The sequence below is a fragment of the Polistes dominula genome, unplaced genomic scaffold (genome assembly GCF_049000335.1).
Source record: "Polistes dominula isolate Pdom_NZ unplaced genomic scaffold, Pdom_raw_medaka contig_31, whole genome shotgun sequence".
NCBI classification, from domain to species: domain Eukaryota; kingdom Metazoa; phylum Arthropoda; class Insecta; order Hymenoptera; family Vespidae; genus Polistes; species Polistes dominula.
The window spans coordinates 2,330,472-2,354,958 of record NW_028300925.1 but is presented as its reverse complement, the minus strand read 5'-3'; the positions used below and the strand labels follow the sequence as shown (position 1 = coordinate 2,354,958).

The window sequence follows — 24,487 nt, the reverse complement described above, 5'->3', positions numbered from 1 at the left end:
TTATTTATGGAATGTTGTTGATTTGCAGATTGATATAATTGTTTATTTCTTTTTTTTTTTTTAAATTATTTGTACATAGAAATATATATATATATATATATATTTATTATAAAAATTTAATTTTTATATTATATATATAATTTTATTATTATATTATTTTTATTATTTTATTTTTTATTTTATTATATTATTTTATATTTATTTTTTTATCTTTATTATTTTATTTTATATTTTATTTTATTTTATATTTTATTTTATTTTATATTTTATATTTTATATTTATTATCTTATTTTATATTTTATTTTATATTTATTATTTTATTTTATATTTTATATTTTATTTTATTTTTTTTTTATATTTATAATTATTTTATAATTTTTACATTTTATATATATAGGAAAGTGTAAAAAAGAGAAAAAAACAACATTAAATTATCATTTTAAACAAATTTACCAAATGAAATGAATAACAACTTTAAAATTCCATAAAATCAAAATGAAATAATAAAAATATTTTAAAAATTTATCCTATATTTCCTAGAGAAGATTAATATAATAGTAAAAAAACAACGTTAATGATGAATTCTCTTCTAGTTTTATTTTTCATAGAAAAAGGGAAGTAGTTAATATTCGTTTGTTATTATCCTGATGGTTGTCTAACGATAAACGTGCGATAATAAACACGATAATGTTCGTATCTAGTAGTCTAGCTAGAATATAAGGAATAGAAAAACTTCTCGTGTCTGTCTGTCTTTCAGTCTGTCTGTATGCATCTATCTATCCATCTATATATATGTGTGTGTGTGTGTTCGCTCTTATGCGATCGATCCGTGACGTGTTCGAGGAATTAACGTGAACTCGCCAGTGCGTTAATTTTGCCTTGTTGTATGAGTATGAGTATGAGTATGTGTGTGTGTGTGTGTGTGTGTGTTTTTATGTATGTATGTGTTAGTTATTCTTCCTTCCGCATATCGCGAATCTTCCAACGCGTGTTCGGTAGCAGGGCACGAAAAATATGCACAAGGATTGGATCGGATACAAGAATTATTTCTTTTACCATATGGGTGCTTTTATCGTGCTTGCACTAACTGCATTTGCTTTTGCATTTGCTTTTGCATTTGCTTCTGCATTTTCTGTTGCCTTCGAGGAGTCTTGGAAATTCCTTTGCGAAACTATGCGCTTCTTCTTCTTCTTCTTCTTCTTCTACTTCGCTATATTTAGATTCTCATCTTCTTTCTCTTTTCTTAAGTGTATGTATATGTGTCTCTTTGTATGTGTGTGTGTGTGTGTTGTCTTTTCATTTTAGAATTTGTGAATTCGTGAAACATGTTCTTCTAAAACACACACACACACATACATACACACGTGCACATTAATTCATGAAGTTGAATTTTCTTTTTTTTTTATGACAAACTTTTCAAGATTAAAAAGAACTTTCTTTAGTTACTTTTACTTTACTTTCTTTTCTCTAGATTATTTTTTTTTTTTTTAAATTATTTTATTATTTTTGAAACATTTGTGTTTTGTGTTTTTTTGAATGATAAACGAGTTCTAGGAGACTTTTACTTTTCTTTTATCTATCTTTCGATTTAGATGATGTCATATGACGTGATTGATAATGGGAATCGAGAATGTATTATGAAATGAATAAATAATAATAATAATAATAATAATATAAAAAGGTGAAGAGATATTACATAGAGAGAGAGGTATTATATATTGTTGTGAAAACGTAATTAAGGTAAAAAGTAAAAGTTTCGATCAATTTTGTTTAAACATCGATCATTTCAACATTATTTTACATTTGATTTTATTTATTAGTTTCTTATTGACTTCGTGATCGTGCTACATACATACATACATACATACATACATACATACATACGTGTCTTTAAGTAAATCGTATATAATCTAAGGATTTTAATTTCCTGACTTGTACGCCATGGAATTTCTATAAACTTTCGATGAAAGTATAAAAGATATAAAAAAAAAAAAAATGAGTTATTTATCGTAGATATTGTGAAAACAATAGTTGTCTTTTACGCGTTTAAAACTTGGTGCAATCGATAACCGTAGGAATGAAGGAGAATAATGCTTGCACATAAGTGCATACATATATATCTATATATATATGTATATATAGTCAGAATGTGGTTAGAAACGAATATGAAAGGACTCTCTCAAAGGACGCGGGTGCGTTCACCTTGCTTCATAGTATTTTTATCCACGATGACAAACTCCTCGCATATTTTCTCATTTACAAGATTGAATGTTCAAAAATTCTTTATTTTCGCCCAAAATTCATTTGATTAGATTTGATTTAATTTATTTTATAATTTAATTAAACCAACCAGAAGGATTAGTAAATTGATTTGAATAAATGTTTAAGCAAACAACATGGATTGTATGTTAATATCACGATTATCTGGAACAACAAGAGTTAATATCATCGATAATCTTTTGATCAGTTTGATGAAACGTTTGGAATATATCGATCGATCGATCGAGAGAGAGAGAGAGAGAGAGAGAGAGAGAGAAAAGGGAGGGTGGGTGGGGAAGGTGGGTAAAGAAGAAGGAGGTCGATTTGCAGGGCAAATTAGAGAGCGATCCTCGTACCGGATGGGTGTGACGAGACGACGAAAAAGAAAAAGAAGAAAAGAAGAAGAAGAAGAAGAAGAATGAGAAAGACATATATAGAGAGAATGAGGAGGAGAAAGTGGTTGATTCCTGATTAGATAGAAAGGAAATAGGTTGGAGGTTGGGTGCCATATATATAATATACCACCATATATATATACAACCAACCTCCTTTTATACTATAATACTAATAACTATATATATAGTTATAATATTTGAATTGAACATATATTGAAAAGAAATAGAAGGTGTTGAGTGGAGTATATATAGTTGAATTATTTATTTTATTTCATTAAATAATAATTATATTTTATAATTATATATAACTATAATATATTGCATTTTAATATATGTAGAAAAGAATATATATAGGGTGTTATATATATCACCTATACTATAATCTTTCTATACTATAATACTATATATATATACCACCCCATATATATTCTATATAACTAAATATAATAGCTATTATATATATAGTATTTTAATATTATATATAGCTATATTAAATGATAGTTATATATAGTATTATATTATTATATATAGTTATTAAATAATAGTTTTTATATATATAGCATTATAATATTATATATAACTATATAATAACTATATATATATTATAAACATATATAACAATAATATTTCAACTAAACATATATAAAAAAAATATATATTAGGTAATATATGTATACCACCCAACCACCTTCTATACTATAACACCTACAACTATATATATAAATAAATATAAACATAAATATACAATATAATCAAAATAATTTAAAAAATACAAAAAATTTATAAAATAACACCACCCCATCTTTCGGTTTCCCATAGAAACTATACAAGGTTTAAAAAGAGGTGGTGGGTGGTACTTGGTGGTGGTGGTGGTGGTGGTGGTGTAGCAGTGCGGGGTAAAGCAGCAGCAATGGTTGGAGAGCGTGCGTGGTCTATCGACCATAGGAGAAACAGCCGGTGCTGCTGCTGAAACTCCCGACGACGACGACGATGACGACGACGACGCCATTTGCCGGCGCCGAGGTACGTCGCGACGCGACGAAACGAGACGAAACGAAACGAGACGAAACGAAACGAAACGAGACGAGGAGGAAAGTTCACTGTGCTGTGCTGCTCCCTCTTTCGACCAATTCGGAGCTGAGCCCGTACTCCTTGCGCGAGGATAGACCAATTTTTGTCTTTTAATATTTGGGGGTTTCATCATTTATTATTATTATTAATATTTATTGATTGTTTTAAACAACTTATTATACAACTATTGTCAGTTTTCTTTGTTTACCATTTATACAACCCCACCGAATAGTTTATCGTACATAGTTGGGTTAAAGTTCCTTCCTCGTGAAGAAAAAAGGGACGACATTTAATAGAATCCCTTGTTTTTTTTTTTCTATCCTAGACGTCTGTTGTTGTTGTTTTTTTCTTTTTCTACTACCCCGTTTCATCGTTGTTTGTCTCATCGTCATTCCCACCTCGTCTTTGTCAATCGTTGTCGTCTTCGTCTTACTCGTGTTGTAATTGTTCATCATCCACGTCGTCGTTGACAATTATTATTGTTAAGTAATAAATATAAAAAAGAAAATAATAATAATAATAAAAGTAGTAGACAAAGTTTAGTCACAGTCACACCTTTATTCGTGTCTCGTTATTATAAAAAAAAAAAAAAAAAAAAGTTATAACAAAATGTGGTGTTGTAAGAGGCTCGAGTCTTCCCAATGGCCGGTTACAACCATTGTTCGAGGTAAACCTTTTTTTTTCAATCTGCTGCATTTTCATTTCTAATCGTCTCTTTTGTATTTTTTTTTTTGTTTTGTTTATTTTTTATCTCAAATTGCTTTTATTCTTTCTCTCTCACCATTTCTCTTTCCCTTTTCCTTTCCGTTTCTTCGATTTTACTTTCATTTTTGCTCATGTCAGCTGAGAAAATTCGTTGTACACTGAAAAATGCTTTTATTTATGCTGTTTTTTTTTTTTTTTAATTAAATAATGCTTTAATATTTAGCTTTTATCTACGATGACGAAAATGACGAAAATGACGAAAATGACGACGACGACGACGACAACAGCGACAAAATTTCTACCTTCGTGTACGAAGGAAAAACCAGGACGTGAGCCTGCGCGTATCCCTTCAACAGGATTACAATTTAACAGATATTCGATATCTTTCCTTACTTCCAGAGCTTTAAAAAGCACACCCTGCTGCTGCTTTTCTCTTACAACACGCCACAATAAAAAAAAAAAAAAAAAAAAAAGAAATAAACAGAAAATCAGCTGCATTTTCAGAGCACATGATTTTTACAATCACAAAATTGCATCGTCGACTAGAACACCCACACACTTTCTTCTTCTACTTGCTTCGTTATCTGGTGTATTATATTATTTGTCATCTTATCTTATCTACGATTATCTTCTAATTGGTGGACGTGTGTATATGAAAATGAATGAAATTCATTTTGCAAAGGTTAAAAAATAAAACAAAAAACAAAAAATTATGAAAACTCCTGCTGTTGTTTGCTGTTGCTGTTTGTTGCTGCAATTCGTCGTCTCGGTGCAAATTCTACTTGCTGATATTACCTGTGAAATAACACACACATAGACACACACACACACACACATTTGTATGTGTATGTGTGTATATATATATATATAAGTAATTTTATCGATTCGAGTAAGAAAGGCTTAAAGGAATGTGTTATGCACGTAGACAAATCGCTTGTAAAAGATTCGACAGCTAATTCTCTACTTCTAAGTCTATAAGTAAACTTACAACTACCCGCCCACCCTCACCCTCACCCTCTCCTCACCCCCTGTAAACCAAAGTACGACCGGAAGCCGTATTATAACAAACGCCATCATAAATCATTGACTTAATCGCATTGCTCCTTTAAATTGGTTATTTGATTTAATTCCACTTGTGTGACGCAACGTGCCTATACCCAACACCAACACCTGAAGGAGAGTGTCAGAAAGAGAGAAAGAGAGAAAGAGAAAGAGAAAGAGAAAGAGAAAGAGAAAGAGAAAGAGAACGTTGCCACGCGCCTTTCTACGATCATTGATTTTCCGCGTTCGCGATTATACGATATTCTCCGAATCACATTCGCCGTTTGTACTCTTTTCATGAGGTGCCGCAACCTACTTTTCTTCACTGCAATTGTATTCTCGTGTTTTTTATTTTTTTTTTTTTTTTTTTTACTCATATTTCGATAATTTACGAGTAACTAAATGAGAAGTTACTAGAAGTAACTAAACACGAGTAACTAAACAAATATCATCCAATATTGTTGATGTTTAGGAAAAAAATATAAAGAAATAAAAAGTATGCAAAATACAGGACACTTTTACTTTTACTTTTATTTATTTTTATTTTTTTTTGTTTTTTCTAAATATTGAGGGTAATTAATTAATACCTTTTTTGCAATTGGAACATTCTTTCTTATATATCACATTTAAATTATTATGTTTCAGTATTTCCAATTAATTAAAATTTTTTTTTATATAAAATAAGAATATTTTTAAATTATTAATTTAATACTAAATAATAAATTATTAATTTTATTATAAACTAAATTATTTATCAAGTATTAATAACACCTTTTGCAATTAGCATACTTTCTTATATATCACATTTAAACTGTTATGTTTTAATATTTCCAATTGATCTTATATTTTTGTTTAAAAATAAAATAAGAACATTTTAAAATTATTAATTTAATATTTAAAATTAAATTATTAATTTTATTAAAAATAAAATAAAAATATATATATATATATAATTATACTAACGTAAATAAAAGGTAATAGTATTGATATACTAATGATTTAATATTAATTAATTAATTATTTATCATAAATAGGTAGATTACAAAATTTATTATAATAACAATAACTATATATAATATATAATTAATTAATTAATTAATTAATGAAATATTATAAATATGCTCAAAATTTAATATCAATTAAATTATTATCTATCCATAACTAAATAAATAGATAACAAAATGATTATACTACACGTTCGTATTTTCTAATATTAGAATTACTTTATGACCGTGAATTTGTCTCGATATATCTTGTGTTATTGATCAATAATACTTTTCTCAATTTTTATCTATATAATATATTTTTAAATGGTCAATGAAAAATACCGCGACCATATGTGGGTGGGTGGGTGTGTGTAACACGCAATGAGTTTTGTTAATCGGGCTCCTCCATATTATACATCGTGGGAAGCCGAGTTTTATTCGACCGTTTATGAGCCTTACATGACAATTTAATTCTTTTAGATTAGATTAGATAAAAGAGATTAGATGACACGGCGAAATAGCGATATCTTCATTGGAACTTTCATTTTTGATACTATATATCATTCGTTTCAAATTTCATAGATATCAAATAAGAAATCATTTGATTTCACTTAACTATCATTAACCCTTTGACTGCTAAAGGCGTATATATGCGCTCTCACAAAAATGCATCAATATATACGCTCTCACAAATCCAATTTTGAATTTAGCCACCAGATAGCGTATTCAAGTGCTAGAGATGTCACGTGACGTCGTAACAATTCGACCTATCTACTGTAATTTTGAATTTAGCCACCAGATTGCGTATTCAAGTGCTAGAGATGCCACGTGACGTCGTAACAATTCGACCTATCTACTCTAATTTTGAATTTAGCCACCAGATAGCGTATTCAAGTGCTAGAGATGCCACGTGGTGTCGTAACAATTCGACCTATTTACTGTAATTTTGAATTTAGCCACCAGATTGCGTATTCAAGTGCTAGAGATCGCAATATTTGAAATGATCTTTAATTAATCGTAAAAAATGTTAAAATTGTTATTAAAAAAAAAAAAACATGGAGAGTGAGTTAATGCATCTTTTCCCTTTTGAAATCCATCGATCAACTGACACTGTCATCCTCTGTACATGCGCATTCATCGATTATTGTTTATTATATGAAAATTGTCTCATGTGGCCTTCGGAAAGTCATTTGAACAACAGTCAATAATAAACTCTTGTATAGATGACAATGGGTCAGTCTGATGGTTGATTTCGAAGAAGAAGGATGCATTGAATTTATACTCGGTGTTTTTTTTTCTTTTAATTACAATACATAGTTTTTTTCGATTAATTAACATTTATTAATTATAATATTTCGATATTATTATTATTTGATATAATACGATTTTAAATTAACACAATTCTTAACTATTAAATAAATAAGAATTGTGAATTCACCATTTGTGAACGTGAAGTTTAGAAGCATGATGCAAAAATGATAGATGCATCTAATTACCGAGAATTTCGAGGTCATTATAAAAGCCGTTATGTCATTATCGGTTAATAAATTAATTTTCTTTTAAAGCCTAGAACGGAAACAAAGGTATACAACACTTTGATGTATATGTGTGTATAAAAGAGAGAGAGAGAGAGAGAAATAAAAATATCAGGTCAACCGGAATAAAGTTAATCTCCGGATGTCGTAAAACCTGTCTCTCAATTAGGTTCATCCATCATTTGGTCATTGGACTAATTCTTATGCATTTTATATATTATTTAAACAATTTTATGCTTTATTAGATATTTATTTTATTTTATAGTTATTTTATATTATATTTGTTTTATTTTATTTTATATTATATTTATGTAATTTTATATTTTATTTTTATTTTAGTTTAACATATATTTATTTTAATTTATTTTATATTAATTTTATTTTTATTTTATTTTATTTTATTTTATATTTTATTTTATATTTTATTTATTTTATTTTATTTTATATTTTATTTTATTTTATATTTTATTTTATATTTTATTTATTTTATTTTATTTTTTTTTACATATATTTATTTCATTTTATTTTATTTTATATTTATTTCATTATATATTTAGGATTTTTTACAATATAATTTTTTTTTTATAATAAAATTTATTCATTTTTTATTTTTTCTTCAACTAAGATTTGAACTTGCATTTTCAACAATATTTTAACAACGATGAACATTTAACTACAATTATGTTCACATTCACATTGATATATTATTATTATTACGTAGATTTATTTAAAAAAAAAAAGAAAAAAACAATGATATCATATCTAACAATATTGTATTAAAAAAAGATAAAAATACTCGAGTAATTTTCTTTCAGATAATATCTATAATTATTTAAGAAAAGATTGATTAGTAGAAAAACGTAGGCTTCTTCTTGTTCCTGTCTGTCTGACTGCCTGCCTGCCTGTCCCATTTGAGCCAACGAACCGTCTACTACTAATTCGCGAGTAAATCGAGTCATTAAAGTGGGCGATCTTTGATACTGTCATTGAATCACATGTATAAAAGAGAATTATCTTGAAGTAAGCTTACGTCAGCAGTCAAGAAAAACGGTACATTCGTTAAGTATCGAACAATCATAAAGATTAATTCAATTGATGAACTTTTATCTTTTTTTTTTTCGACATTTTCTTTTCCATTTCTGAACAAATTATTTCATAGAATGAAAAAACCAAAAAAAAAATAAAGATTCTTATTGAAAATTTAATATAAATTTTTCTTTTTCATCAACGAGTTATTATAACATTTATCTTCATTCCCTTATCTCTCTCTCTCTCTCTCTCTTTCTCTCTTTCTCTCTACTACGATTGATTTTTATTTTAAACGAACGGGAGACCTTGGAGGAAGAATTTTTTTTTTTTTTTCTTTTTTTCTGTTTGGTTGAACTCGTTGCATCTTAAGAAATAAACGTTTCTTTCAGTAAAGAATCGAAGGAAAAGATAAAAATAACGACTTCCGTTAGACGATGAAAGTATTTGGCACGGTGGTAGTGATGTCACGTTCACCGTTTAAAGCGGCCGCCCGCCCTCGAAAAACTACGATGACGAATGGCACTTTGTTAAGATTCGTAAGATCACCAAGAATATTAGATAGTACATTTAATATTAGATTGAAAAGATATGAATATCTTATTTTATATTTTTCAATTGTTATTTATTACGTTATTCTATTTAACGTGTCCCACATCTTATGGGGGTACATTGTACACGCCCAGTTCTCAAACTGTTCGAAATTTTGGTTATTCGTATACAAGGGGGTGTGTATACTACCCCCATATATTGGTTTAACAAGTAAATGATTTTAAATTTTGTCAATAGGTGGCCTTTTAAAATCAGCAGTGACTTAATTGTCAACCCAATAGCAACTTAACCCCTTAAGTTTTCAGATTATCAGAGATTTTGGTCATTCGTACAAAAGGGAGTGTGTATACTACCCCCATATATTGGATTAACAAGTAAATGATTTTAAATTTTGTCAATAGATGGCTTTTTAAAATCAGCAATGACTTAATTGTCAACCCAATAGCAACTTAACCCCTTAAATTGCACGTTCGAGTTAACTCGAGCGACGTTGTATTACGTTGAGCCAAAATTGTTCCTTAAGGGGTTAATTAATTAAACTTTAATAATTAAATTAATCAATGAAACTTGGACACATGCATTAAATATATTGACAAAGTAATAGAAAGTATGAGAGTGTAAAAAGATTTTTGATTTGGCATTTGAAACCTGTCTCCTTTTCTTTCTCTCTCTTTCTTTTCCTGTATGTGATTTCGAACTAATCGTTGAACCGAACTATAATAGAAATGTAAACAAAAGCAGTAAGAAGAGAAAGTAGTAGTCAGCTTTTAGCCAGCCTAGCAAAGCTTTTGGTTCTTCAATAGTGTTAGAAAGGAAGGAAGGGGGAGGGATTGGTTGGATGGGGAACGTCAATCGCGCTAGGCTCGTTCAATGTCTAATTTCGTCTATGGATAAACCGATACTTTCAAACCTACCGGATTTGCACACACACATTCATACAGAGAGCAGCTTTTAAAATAGAGTTCGTTCGAATAATAAAAAGCTTTTAAGCGAATGCGCGCCATACGTTTCAAATTCATCGGATGATTTCAAATGTTCCCGCTAGAACGTTTGATAGCGCGAGAGTCGATTAGACAGATTACTGCGCCATCGGACGGTTGAAGCTGAAAACTCATTGACAAATCATCTAACTACTCTTATATATATATATATATATGTATGTGTATTTGGTTTTTTTTTTTTTTTAATTCGGTCGATGGTATTGCAGAATTCTTATTAATCGACAATGTTTATGGAATGTACTATTTAAAATTTGTAATCAACTAAAAGCTAAGATTGTTGATTTCATTATTTTAATCAGATTTACTTTGATGATACTACTTTAATCAAGAGTATTTATAAATGTGTATCTTTTAGGTTAGTTAACAAGTGTTTAACTATATTCGTATTCGAAGTTGCGTGAAAAACAGGACAACAGGACATAAATTTCAAATGTTTTCTCTTAAAAGTTGAAAAAAAGAAAAAAATAAAATAAAATAAAATAAGATAAAAATATCAAACAAATTAATGAAATTCTCACTTGATTTCAAATAACATGCGTTCCACATATCTCCAATTAACGTCCAATTACGATTGTTAAGACGTCATTTCTCTTTCTGTTTCAGGTGAGTCATAAGATTGCTTGCTTGCCCATTGGAATTCTACGTATACATTTAAAAGAAAGAAAAAATAAAAATGTCGAGTATTATTATGGGTTGAAAGTGTTAATTTAACGCAGACTGATGATCGCGGATGATGTACGATTAAAATATCAGGTAAACGTTTATATATATATATATATCATTTCAATGATCAACGAAGAAAGAAAATCACCTGGGGGATTTTGACACTTGGGTGCGTCAAAAGGTTAAAATCGATAGTTGCATATCGATTATTCGATAAGAAAATTTGATCCATTCGAAGAAAATAAATTATCTATAAGTACGGTTGTTTATTCATAATCTATATTTTAGTCAAAAGATATTAATAATAATAATAATAATTTGTATTTAAAAGAAATGGTTTGCAACTATTCGATAAAATAAACATGGCGTCTACGTGGAGTTTTGGTAATTTTTCGGTAAAGCTGTACGTGGAGGTTGTTTTGAGAGGATCATTTATCAAAAGGATGATAAGTATATCTTTATAAATATTTGTTAATTGTTAACAATATTTAGGGATAAATATTTACGGTTTATATATATATATAAATATATGTAAATTATTTTTATCGGATTTTGTTTGATGATACTACTTTAATCAAGAGTATTTATAAATTTGTACGTTTTAGGTTAGTAATAGGTGTTGAACTATATATATATATATATATTTATTAGAAATATAATATTAGAAATATTATATTTAAATTTATCAAATATTATAATTATAAATATATATATATATATTATATAATATATTACAAATATTAATATATTGTATATATTATTTTTTATATTAAATTATTTATAATATATATATATATATATATATATTTATAATTATATTTTATAAATTTAAATATAATATTACTAATATTAAATATAATAAATTATATTATATTTAATTATATTATATTTATTATGATTATAAATAATTTATTAAATTTATAAATTATATATATATATTTATATATTTAATATTTTAATTATATTAATTATATTATACATAAAAAAAAATTATTATCTATTTTATTATATACCATTGTCTATTATCTAATATAATTTATTATAATTAGAAATAATAATAACAATAATAATAATATATATACCAATATTAATATTAGAAAGTATGGTGGAAGCAGTATGCTGTTTGAAATGAAGAAATTGATTGACTTGAGAGGGTAATCTTTCCTTCAACAACACCCACCCTATCTGCACCCCCTTCTGTTTCAACGAAGTTGGCTAGGTTTATACGAAATGTTTTCTCTCATTTTCATTTCTTTATATTTGTTTTTCATTCTTCATCGTCTCTTTCGTATTCTCTCGACGTTGTTCATTGTCAATATAAAAAAGGATATGGTCTTCATCGTCGTCGTCGTCGTCGTCGTCGTCCTCGTCGTTGCCGTTGTCGACGTGTTCGATCGGATTTTTTAACTGGGTCACATTCGGCATGCCATTGGTATCCTTTTTTATTATTCTTTCGATATGCTCGGTTGCTACAACATCGGAAGAAGATCCCTCTACGTGTTCCTTTTGATACGGCACAGAATCAAATACCCCCCCCCCCTCATCCCCTCCCCGCCCCTCCCCTCCTGTCCCCTTCCACCTATTATTATATTTTCTACTTTACAAGTTTTTCTTTTTCTTCTTCTTCTTTTTCTTCTTCATCTTTTTGTGTCTATTTTATTTTATTTTATTTTATTTATTTATTTTTTTTTTTGGAAAGTTACTTTCTCAAAGAAAATTTTCTAACAACGAGAGTTTATCGATGATAAATTCCAATGCGAAATACGGTCTTCGTTTTAAAATAGATAAAATCAACGAAAAATATTGAAAATACAAATATAACGTATGATGTATATAACAAAATTGTTGTATAATTCAATATTTTTTTTTTTAAATTATGAAACCATTTTATATAGAAACACATAAAAAGAATTACGTTTAATCATACTTGATTTATTTATATATTTATTTATTTTTTCTTTTGTTGTAAATAATAATTATAACAAATGCATTTATTATATTAAAATTTGTGTTCTACTAAAATAGATAAAATTAACGAAAAATATTTAAAATAAAAATATAACGTATGATGTATATAACAAAATTGATGTATAATTCAATATTTCTTTTTAAATTATGAAACCATTTAAATACTCAAATAGAAACACACACACACACACACACAAAATTATGTTTAATCATATTTTATTTATTTATTTAATTATTTTTTTTTTTAAATAATAATTATAACAAATGCATTTAATATATATTACATTTATTATATTTATAACATATTATATAATATATAAATATTATGTTATATAAATATTATATAATAATATGCAAATATTTGCATTTATTTTATTATATTACATTTATTATATTTACACTTAATAAACAATTAAGAGAATATTTTAGAATTGTTTATTTTTTTTTATTTTTTTTAGAAAAATTTGATAAAATTTTAAAAGCTAATTTCTATTTGGAATTAATAAAAATGATAGTTTAATAAAATTATGCGAATTTACGAGGTTTACTGAACGATTTGTTAATTTGATAAAATTTAAAATAAAAATGAAATATATTTCTATTTGGAATTAATAAAAATGATAGTTTAATAATAATTATGCGAATTTACGAGGTTTACTGAACGATTTGTTAATTTGATAAAATTTAAAATAAAAATGAAATATATTTCTATTTGGAATTAATAAAAATGATAGTTTAATAATAATTATGCGAATTTACGAGGTTTACTGAACGATTTGTTAATTTGATAAAATTTAAAAGCTAAATGAAATATATTTCTATTTGGAATTAATAAAAATGATAGTTTAATAATAATTATGCGAATTTACGAGGTTTACTGAACGATTTGTTAATTTGATAAAATTTAAAAGCTAAATGAAATATATTTCTATTTGGAATTAATAAAAATGATAGTTTAATAAAATTATGCGAATGTACGAAGTTTACTTGAACGATTTGTCAAACAGAAATAATAAAGAATAATAAAACAACGTTATCCAAGGTTATAGTTGTTAAAAAAAAAAAAAAAGTAATTAAAATTAGGGAAGGGAAAAAACTAAACAAATTTATCTATGCGGAACGATAAAGATAAAATAAAGTCTTTTTTTTTCTTTTCTTTTTTTTTTTTTTTTAAAGAGATGGTGTAATCTGTACGTGCCTGGACATTGTATTCCCTGGGTGATTATTTAACAAATAACTCATTGAAAAAAAAAAACACACACAAACACACCAGTAGTAATATTTCAAATGATGGTGATGGTTTTTGTCAAAATCTGTTAAACATTTATCTTACATAATTATTATTCAATCATTCAATCATTTTACAGGACTATTATTCGAGTATTCTAAGTCAATTTGTTGAATCGATGAAAAAAAAAAAAAGAAAAAAGAAAAGAACCTTGGTTGAATAAAAAGAAAAAATAGAAAGAAGAAAATTACAAATAGAACATCGTGACTAGATTGAAAGAGGTAAAAGAGGGATTTAAAAAAAAAAAAAAAGAAAAAAAAAAGAGAAAGAAAGGAGAGAGAGAGAGAGAGAGAGAGAGATCGTTTTCGTGCGGTAATTGCTTCGAGGTCGATAATCGGATCGACTGGTGGACCATCATCATCCTAGTTTGTTGGTATTGGTGGAATTTTTATTCGAGTACCTATAAATCCCGATTTTATCCTCTTTTATCCAAGGATTCAACGTCGTAACGTAATACGTCTACTCTCGTGATGTACAATTTGACGAGAATACTTTCATTTAATTTCACTTACTTTTACTTAACAATAATAAAAAAAAAAAAAAAAAAAAAAAAAAAAAACAAATTCAATAAATCGATTATCTGTTTTGTATCGAGGATTAAAATCAAATATTAATCGATCAAATAAATGGATTGTAAGTTTTTAACACGTTTTTTCTTTTTGGCCACGTGTACCACCGGTGGTACACTATTAAACTTATTTATTTATTTATAATTTTATATATAATTTTATTTATATTGTTATATATATATATATAATTGTATATTTTTATAATATAATTATAATTAATATTGTTATTATTATAAATGTTATAAATGTTATTATTAATATTATTGTAATTATATTATAACAATATACAATATATATATATATTTATATATAACAATATATTATATAATGTAATAGATTGTTATATATAATTTTAATTATGTAGAATTAGTTAATATATTATTATTATTATTTTTATTATTATATATTATTATTATAATATGTTATATATATTAATATATTACATATAGTATTATAATAATAATAATAATAATAATAATAATAATAATAATAATAATAATAATAATAATAATAATAATAATAATAATAAATAATGCATGAAATATAAAATTATATATAACATATAATAATATAATATATATAATGTATAAAATATAATATATATATAATATATATAAAATATATAATAATATAATATATATAATATATATAATTATATATAATAAAATATAATAACATTATATTTATTTAAAAATAATTTATTTTTAATTTTTTATTTTATCTTAATTTTATTTTAATTTAATTTAAATTAAATTTAAATTTTAATTAAAAATATATGTGTTTATAACAACTTGAATTCTGTAAAAGAATATTTCTATTAAAATATTGATACATTATATACAAAATACAGTATACAAAAAAAAATACATAAATTTGTTTAATTGTTATATTTACAATAATTAATAATTGTATGTAAATTAAGTAACAAAGGGTATGGCAAGGAACGTGTTTAATTAAAAAATAATTTTTCATTAGATTATTCTATTACTTTTTTGTTTTCTCTTCAATTTATTTAACGATCATTATTATTATTATTATTATTATTATTAATACTTTCTTCGTTTTATACCGTGAAATGATTAATCATCTTTATATTCAAATGCTTACCATATCTTTCGAGTGACACACGAGACACCATGGGACGTTTTATCAGCCACATGATTGTATTATTTACGTGACAGTAATGGAGAATATCAAATTTGTGATTCTTAGAACAACGATTCTAGTTTATCATAGCAATTTGAAATATCTTTAGATCTAAATTTATTATGTATTATGATTGGTATTTCAAACTGTTTAAAGTAATTTAATATTTCTTTTTAAATTATAACACCCTATATCTAATACTCAATTAGAAACATGAAAAGAAATATGTTTAATCATTTTATTTTATTTTATTTTTTTATTTTTCTGTATAAACATTTGTAACAAATGCATTTATAATAGGATACTTAATAAACAATTGGGAATATTTTAGAATTTTTTTTTTTTTTTAGAGAAATTTGATACATTTCAATCAAACGTTGAAATATAAAATGATATTTCTTATACAAATGTATTGGAGAACTATTTACTTAGAAAATTGAATTGATTTATGAAACAAACAAAAAATTATATTAGTTGATTAGAAAAAGTGTTAGCAGAATATTTCTATAATTTTCAGTCAGTCAGTCAGTTGTTAAAAATTTTTTTTAGAATTTCGTAAAAAGAAAAGTACGCAATAAATATTATCTTTTTATTTTCATTTTAATTCGCAATAGGAGAGTTACTTACCTGGTAAAAGATGCGATAAGAAAATTCGCGTTCGGAAAAATATATTTCTATATAGATATAGTTAAATCGAGAGTAGGTTATAAGCTAAGGAATGCGTTTCGCAATGCGTTAATAAAGAGAAAGCTTTATAAATTCAACATTATTAAAGTTTAAAACTGTTGCAAAAGACCGAAACGAAGTTGGTTGTTCGCTTCGTTGTTTTTCATTTGGAACGATCAGAATAAAAAAAATGGACAAAAAGAGAAAATAACGAATAAAATTGTTAGAAAATTGTAAAACTTCTTCTTTCCTATTACGCTTTTTCTTATTTCCAATTTTTTTTTCTTGCTTTTATTTTTTAACATTACATTTCTATCTATCGTTGTAGGTCATAATTTTTTTTACGAAAATAATAAATAATTTATATATTAATTAGGGATGCCAAGCCACGCGTTACTGTGGCTTCGCAATCAGTACGATATACACGTCTTTAAGTCGAACGAATTACCTTATACCGCCATCTGTTAGAATCTTATCGAACTAACAGAGATCATCATGACTCTTTGTTAATAAAACAAATAATTCGCAATAAAATTATAATTATAATAAATTAATACTCTTATCTTTCAAGTTGAATGAAACTGCACATAATGTGCAAAATTTTATTAAAATCGGTCCAGTAATTTAGGAGTCCATTGCGGACAAACAACGTGACACCTAATTTATATATATTATAAGATAGAATTATATTATTAATTAAATAATTATTTTATCAATTATCTATCTATCTATCTAAATATAATCTTAAATAATATTAACAAAATAAATAAATTAATATAAAAATTGAACTCTTTCAAGTTGGTTTTCAGTTGAACACACGTTGAGCGCTACGTCAGTCATTGGTGATTGACATTAGACTTTAGGCCGCGTCCGTCATATGTGACTGACACATTTAACTTTTTCCAATACAAATTAATACCTGTGGCCTGACGAGGAATTTTCTCAAGAATTCTCGTGGCGTTCAACGATGATCTATCGAACTTACATATATACATTAACCAAAGATGTAAAAGGATGCAGTTGATGTGTGACACAAGTATACAAAAGGAAATACACTAAAGTAGTTTTGTGTGTATATAAGTATAATGATAGTAAGAGAAAGAGAAAGAAAGAGAAAGAAAGATAGAATATAAGAGGAGGAACGGTACTGTGACGCACACGCATAGTGCAGCCGTAAGAATTGCAAAGCGGAAAGGTAGGCACGTGGGTGGGTGGTATGAGTCGGCGGTGGTGTGCCACGAACTATAAGCGAGAAATTCTAAGCTAAAGAATATCATCATATGGTTTTACTCGTACTTAAAAAAAATAAAGAAATAAATAAAGAAATATAAGTAGATAGATAGAAAGATAGATAGAAAGATCGTGCGTGCAAACGTCATCACGGTTTACGATTTATCGTTCGGCACTCGGTTTTATGCCTTTCGAAACGTATATTTCTCTCTCTTTCTTTCTTTCTTTCTTTTTTTCTTTCAGTTTGTATTTGCAAGAGTTAAAGCATACCGAACTACATATTTTCATCGTATACGAACACTTTCCAAGAACACCGATCGAACTTATGGAACGTTCGGTAAAATTCTCGTAGACGAGTCGTTTCGTCGACAACCTGGTATTGTGGTGGTTGGATAGCTAAACCAACCTGACGCAAAAAGAGAGTAGCAAGTGGAAAGGAAAGAGAGAGAGAGAGAGAGAGAGAAAAAAGAATAAAAAGAATAGAAGGATACAAAGTTGCGGCGGAGGTTCATGGTACTGATGGTGATGATGGTGGTGGTGGTGGTGGTGCATGCTGCTTTGCACGAGTTTTAAACCTGCCTCTTCGTCTCTGAAAAAGTCGTTATGCTTAATGGCTAGACCGTTATTTGACTTTCGCCTCGTTTCGAGCCGGACCAATCCTTTTCTCTTCGCGAAACGTGAAATTCCGCGAATCGTTAGAGAATTTTCTTTTATTTTTTTTATTTTTGTAATATGTAAGAAGGAAAATAATTAGACTTGTCTTTTTTTTTTTTTTTTTTTTTTAAATGAAGAAATACCAAGGTAAAAAAAAAGAACAAGATTTAGTAGTATATGTTTTTAGTAGATTTACAAAAAGAACAATAAAGAATTACGAGAAGATCCTCTTCACCACCACCACCACCACCTATACGGTTTCTCTCGTTTACTATACGAATGTTACTGCAACAAAATGACGCATCATCATCGTGTATTCTTTTCTTAATACTTAGATATTATTATTATATTTCTTTCTTTCTTTCTTTCTTTTTTCATGCTCGTTTCACTTTTTTCTAACTATATGAAAAAAATTAAAAAAAAAAAACGTATCTAAACATGTAACGGGTCATTACGTCGTCTAGGATTCAAAGTAGAACATAGGTATTAGGCTAATTCAGCGTAGCAGAAATTTCATCCATGCTTATATACTGTTATATACGGACGTAAAGAAAGCAAGCATACTGTTACAACTATTACTACTACTACTACTACTACTTTTGTTGCTACTGACTCTTTTAATCTTCCGTGTGCGTGCCTCGCGTGTCAAGTCTTTTCGATGATCCTTCGATACCTTCGAAGATCGCTTTATAAGGATTAATACTAAACCCGAATCAAGGAGAGCGGGGAATTGAAATGAACGTTGATACGAGAGAGAGAGAGAGAGAGAGAGAGAGAGAGAGAGAGAGAGAGAGAGAGAGAGAGAGAGAGAGAGAGTCTCTTTTACTCTCTCGCATTTATCCATGACGAGGAAAAAGGGAATGCAATTGTGCGCACACGTTCGCGGAATTGAATCTTCCCGCTCTTTCGAGCCATATGTCACGTGATCTTTTTTTTTTGCTCAAACGCGGGACAAAGAAAATGTCGAGAGAAATCGTGACTTTTGCAGCATTTTTTTTTATATACTTACGTGCATTTCAATAGAAAATAAGAAAACACGTAAAAAGAATACATGTCGATTATTATGAAATATATGCGATAATGATTATAATAATTAATAATTTTGTTTAATAATATTATTCATATTAAAATTATATTAATCATATATGAATGAATTTCATTTTTGTTCTTTTCTTTCAATTGTTTGTTTGTTTCAATAATCCACTGTTAATATTTATTATAATTCATATTTAAATATTATTATATATGTATAAATATTATAAATAATGTATGAATATTTGTAAAAGTTATTATTTAAACAAAAAAAAGTAAAAGAACTAATAAATTTTCTTATTTATCGTCGGTAAGAGGGAGTCTAGGACGAATCGTCGACCTTCGGTAATCTTCGGTGGCGTTCGGTTCGCTGGCGCGGTACAGTGGACGGAGTAGGAGGTACGACTGGACGCGCTCACAGTTGAGCGCCGAACGTCGCGCCATTAACATCTATTCTTCTATAACGTATAGTAAAACGCGTTTATTCGTCCAGATTTTCGATAATCGATTTTTTTAATTGGTGCGTCGCACGTCCAGTGACATAATTCGTGAATAGGTGGGGATCATAATTCAAATATATATATATATACATATTTATCTTGTTAACATTCGATATAATTATTTATATATCTTATTATTTATAAAAATAATATGAAATTATTAACAAATTGTCAGAGATTGAAATCTTTTGTTATTAGCGTAGTGTAGTCACGTGTATATGCGTGCACTCGTGTATGTATTATATATTGACAGTATATACAGCTCGGTGAACATAGCGATAAATAAGTGTTATTATTTATTACGTATTAATGTTAACCGGATAGACGAGGAAGGATATATTATGTATTATTAGGATTCTTTTTTTATATATTTATATATATATATATAACGTTTGAGGCTCTTATTCGTTTCGTTACATCGTAATACATCGTTACGTTGATACCAGACGAAAAAAGTAATGAAATAGTCGTATTGCTCATTTGCTTTCTAGACTTTCTTCAATTCATTTCCTTGATATACGATTGTCCGTTAGTTGGCAATAACGTGTGCCAATAAATTTACGAATTTAGATCAAGAATTTTTTTTTATAAAAAACTGATTTAAAAAACGAAGTATATATATATTATATTTAACGTTTATATAGATATTTTGTGTATAGGTAAATTTTTATTAACATTAATTTCCTTGTTTAACATAAACTTTGACGATAACGAAATTTCGTACTTTTTTAATTATATTTTTTTACTTTCGAATATTCTTTTTATTTCTATTTTTTATTTTTTTACTATTTCTTTTATTGTATCAATTTATTATTTTATTCTATTTTATTAATTACATTTTTATATTTATTTTTATTTATTTTTGTGTGTAATACCATAATTATATATTTTATATTTTTTTTATTTATTTTTGTGTGTAATACGATAATTATATTTTATATTTTTTTTATTTGTTTTTTTTATAATACCATAATTTATATTTTATATTTATTTGTATTTGTTTTTTGTAATACTATAATTATAAATATAATATATATATATATATATATATAGTATTAAGTAGTAATACTTTGTTATTTAGAAGTATTACGTAGTTAATACTTTTTGTTAGGTATTTGCTTTTTATTCTTTTTCTTTGTTAGACAAATATTAAAAATCCTTTTTACATTTATCCAATTGGAAATATTTTTAGGTACATATATATATACACGTTATCAAATAATAAATGTAGAGACCAGACAAGGACACGAGAATCTAGATGAGTTTTGCTTTTTGGCGTCGTACGAAATACGCATGTGTCGAACAAACCCCATCTCGTTTCAACACCCTCTTCTCTTTCAACCCCCTTACGTCTCTTCTTCTTCTTCTTCTTCTTCTTCTTGGTTCACTTCGATTTTTCCACTTGGCTTTTTCTTTCTTTCTTTCTTTCTTTCTTTCTTTCTTATCTTCGACTTCTCTGGAACATTCGTCTATACTCGATGAGGTTGTAAAAAAAAAAAACATCTATTTTAAACGAAGAGGCAGGATAAGAAGAAAGAAAAAAAAATAGGTACTCACTTTCTATCTCACTGAGCTTTCAATTAACGAGGGTGGAAAAAAAAATGAAATAATCAACGGTTTTGCATCCAACTAACATTAATACACCTTGAGAGATACGTTCACGCTTCACCTGTTCTTTATTTTTCTTTTTTTTTTTTTTTTTTATACTTTTTTGAGTGAAGAAATCTACTTCAATTATCAAATTTAATACGTGACATTGATTTAAAACTTTTTCGATAGTAGGTCGACAGAAAAATTGACGATTCTCTCTAGAGAGACACCCTGTACCACCATCTTTCTTTCTTTTTATCTTTTTACCTTTTTATTTTTTTTTTTTTTTTTTTTTTTTTGGTCAGTGGTATAGAAAGATTAACCTTTTGAGTGCTGAATATACTTTTATCTAAAATATTTTTGTTGGGACAAAATAAGTTTATTATTAACCAGATTCTAATAATAAATTATCGTATAATTATTATTAATAATATTATAATATTTATTTTTTATTAATATTATATTATAATATTAAATTATAATATTTATTTAAAAAAATATATATATATATATTTTTTATTTTATTATTTTTATATATATATTTATATTATATTTATATATTATTATATTATATTATAATATATATTTATTTTTAATAAAATAATATATATATATATATATATATATATATATATATTTATTTATTTATTTAATTAATTAAATATTATAATTTAGTATTATAATATAATATTAATAATTATAATATAATACATATGTATATTATAATATATATATACGTTATAATAATATATAATAATAATTAAATATATCTAATATAATAATAATAATTGTAATACTTTTACCTATAATATTTTTTCTGGAATGAACAAAATAATTTATAAATTATTAACCAGATTCTAATAATAAATTATATTCAATAATTGAAGTTTTTCTTTCTAAATATAATTCAATTGATTAATACAACTATTACATTATTTTACATTATTATTAACAAACACAGTTGCGTTGTAATTTTTACCAAACTCATATATGCGTCCATAGCACTCAAGAGGTTAATTAACTTAAATTCTTCCTTCACATCATTACTACTACTACTACTACTACTACTACTACTACGACGAATTAAATCTTATTTACTTGCAATTCTAATTTCACCTATTTTACACGACACTCGACAAATATTCTCATTTCATTTTTATTTTATTTTATTTTTTTTTCTTTTTTCTTTTCTATCTCACTTTCTCTCATATCAAGCGAGACAGATTCATTACCATATTTTTCTTTTTTTTTTTAACCTTGTAATAGTAAAAAAAAAAAAAAAAGATAGTAGCAACTTTTATCGGATCATTTTTTTTTAATTTGCCAATTTACAGCACGAATGTAACTGAATACGGAAAAAGAAACAAAAATATAAATTAATTCATGTCTCGATTTAAATTTCATTCAACAGTACATATAATACATCGTCATAGTTTATTTAAAACATATGATTCAAAAACGTTAATATAATAATAATAATTATTATTATTATTAATATTATTAACAGAACACACATCATAAGCAAATAAAAATACTCGAGGTGTTTGATGAGGTGCATTGAATGTGCTCGTAAAAGATAAAAAAAAAATAAACAAATAAATGAACAAATTAATCAAATGAACAAACAATAATCAAATCAACAAATAAATAAATAAATTTAATATTAAAAAAAAAATCAATCTAATAATAATAATAATAATAATAATAATAATAATAATAGTAAATTATAAAATCGATAATCATTGAAGGTGACAAGTGTTTGAAATCGTCGATCGGCAGGGTGTCGGGTCTCGAGCGATCATTGGCCGAGGATGTGGAGGGGGGAATGCTAGCAGTAGTACGAGGGACGGTAATAGTGAGTTTAAAAGTGAGGAGGTCGAGGTCGAGGTCGACATTGTCGGTGATACAAGAAGCAATAGTAGTAGTATTAGAAAAAGTAAAAACAACAACAACAAACGAATTGGCAAAATGTTGACAACGGCTCGTTCTGGAGGTGGTGGTTCACTTGGTGGGGTACAACACCCATCTAGTAGTTTGGGCCCACTTGAAGGAAGCGATCATCTTTTTTTGCTACCAGAAAGGGCTCTTATTATGGATAGCAGTCGGTTACGTCAAGATTTGGCTGGTCTTGATTTTAATCTACGTTTCAACCTTTTTCAAACGGCACCCCGTGGCAACGTCTGGCTATGTGAGTTTTGTGTTTCTTCTACTTGTTCTTGTTCTTCTTGTTCGTATTGGTCAACTATGTTAGATGAATATTATGAAATTAGTGGGTCATTTTATTTTATATTTTTTTAATGGTATTATTTATTTAATGGAAATTTATAATCGAGAGGTTTATACTTCTTCTTTTTCTTCGTATTCGTCAACTATTTTAGACGAATGTTATTTAATTGTGTGTGTGTGTGTGTTTTATTTTTTCTATTATATTTTTAATTATTTATAAATATTATTTATATAAATATTTATATTATATAATTATTTAATATTAAATTATATTATATTATAATATATAAATTATATTATATTAAATTATATTATATAGCAACTAAATTATTTTCATTTGTATATAATATAAATTAATATAAATATTATTTATATAATGTTTT

General features: G+C 26.4%; 1 protein-coding gene and 1 long non-coding RNA gene across 10 annotated transcripts in view; both read left to right on the top strand.

Moving 5' to 3' along the window:
* The window catches only part of LOC107064664 (uncharacterized), a 183,496-nt gene that overhangs the window by 6,560 nt on the left and 152,449 nt on the right, over positions 1-24,487 (top strand). For 3 of the 6 annotated variants that reach the window (XM_089171065.1, XM_089171063.1, XM_089171061.1), the window contains exon 1: positions 4,321-4,393. The exons of the other annotated variants lie outside the window; for them this stretch is intronic. In XM_089171065.1, coding sequence (XP_089027191.1) covers positions 4,336-4,393 — 58 coding nt within the window. In that variant the 5' untranslated portion in view covers positions 4,321-4,335. Of the gene's footprint in view, positions 1-4,320; positions 4,394-24,487 lie in introns of those variants that run through there. 6 annotated transcript variants of the gene reach the window in all.
* Positions 17,596-24,487, top strand: part of LOC107064666 (uncharacterized) — a 38,842-nt gene continuing 31,950 nt past the window's right edge. Inside the window, exons 1-2 of one of the 4 annotated variants that reach the window (XR_016176098.1) lie at positions 17,596-20,344; positions 23,386-23,617. This is a non-coding gene — a long non-coding RNA (uncharacterized LOC107064666). The other 3 variants (XR_016176096.1, XR_016176095.1, XR_016176097.1) reach the window with 3 other exon arrangements.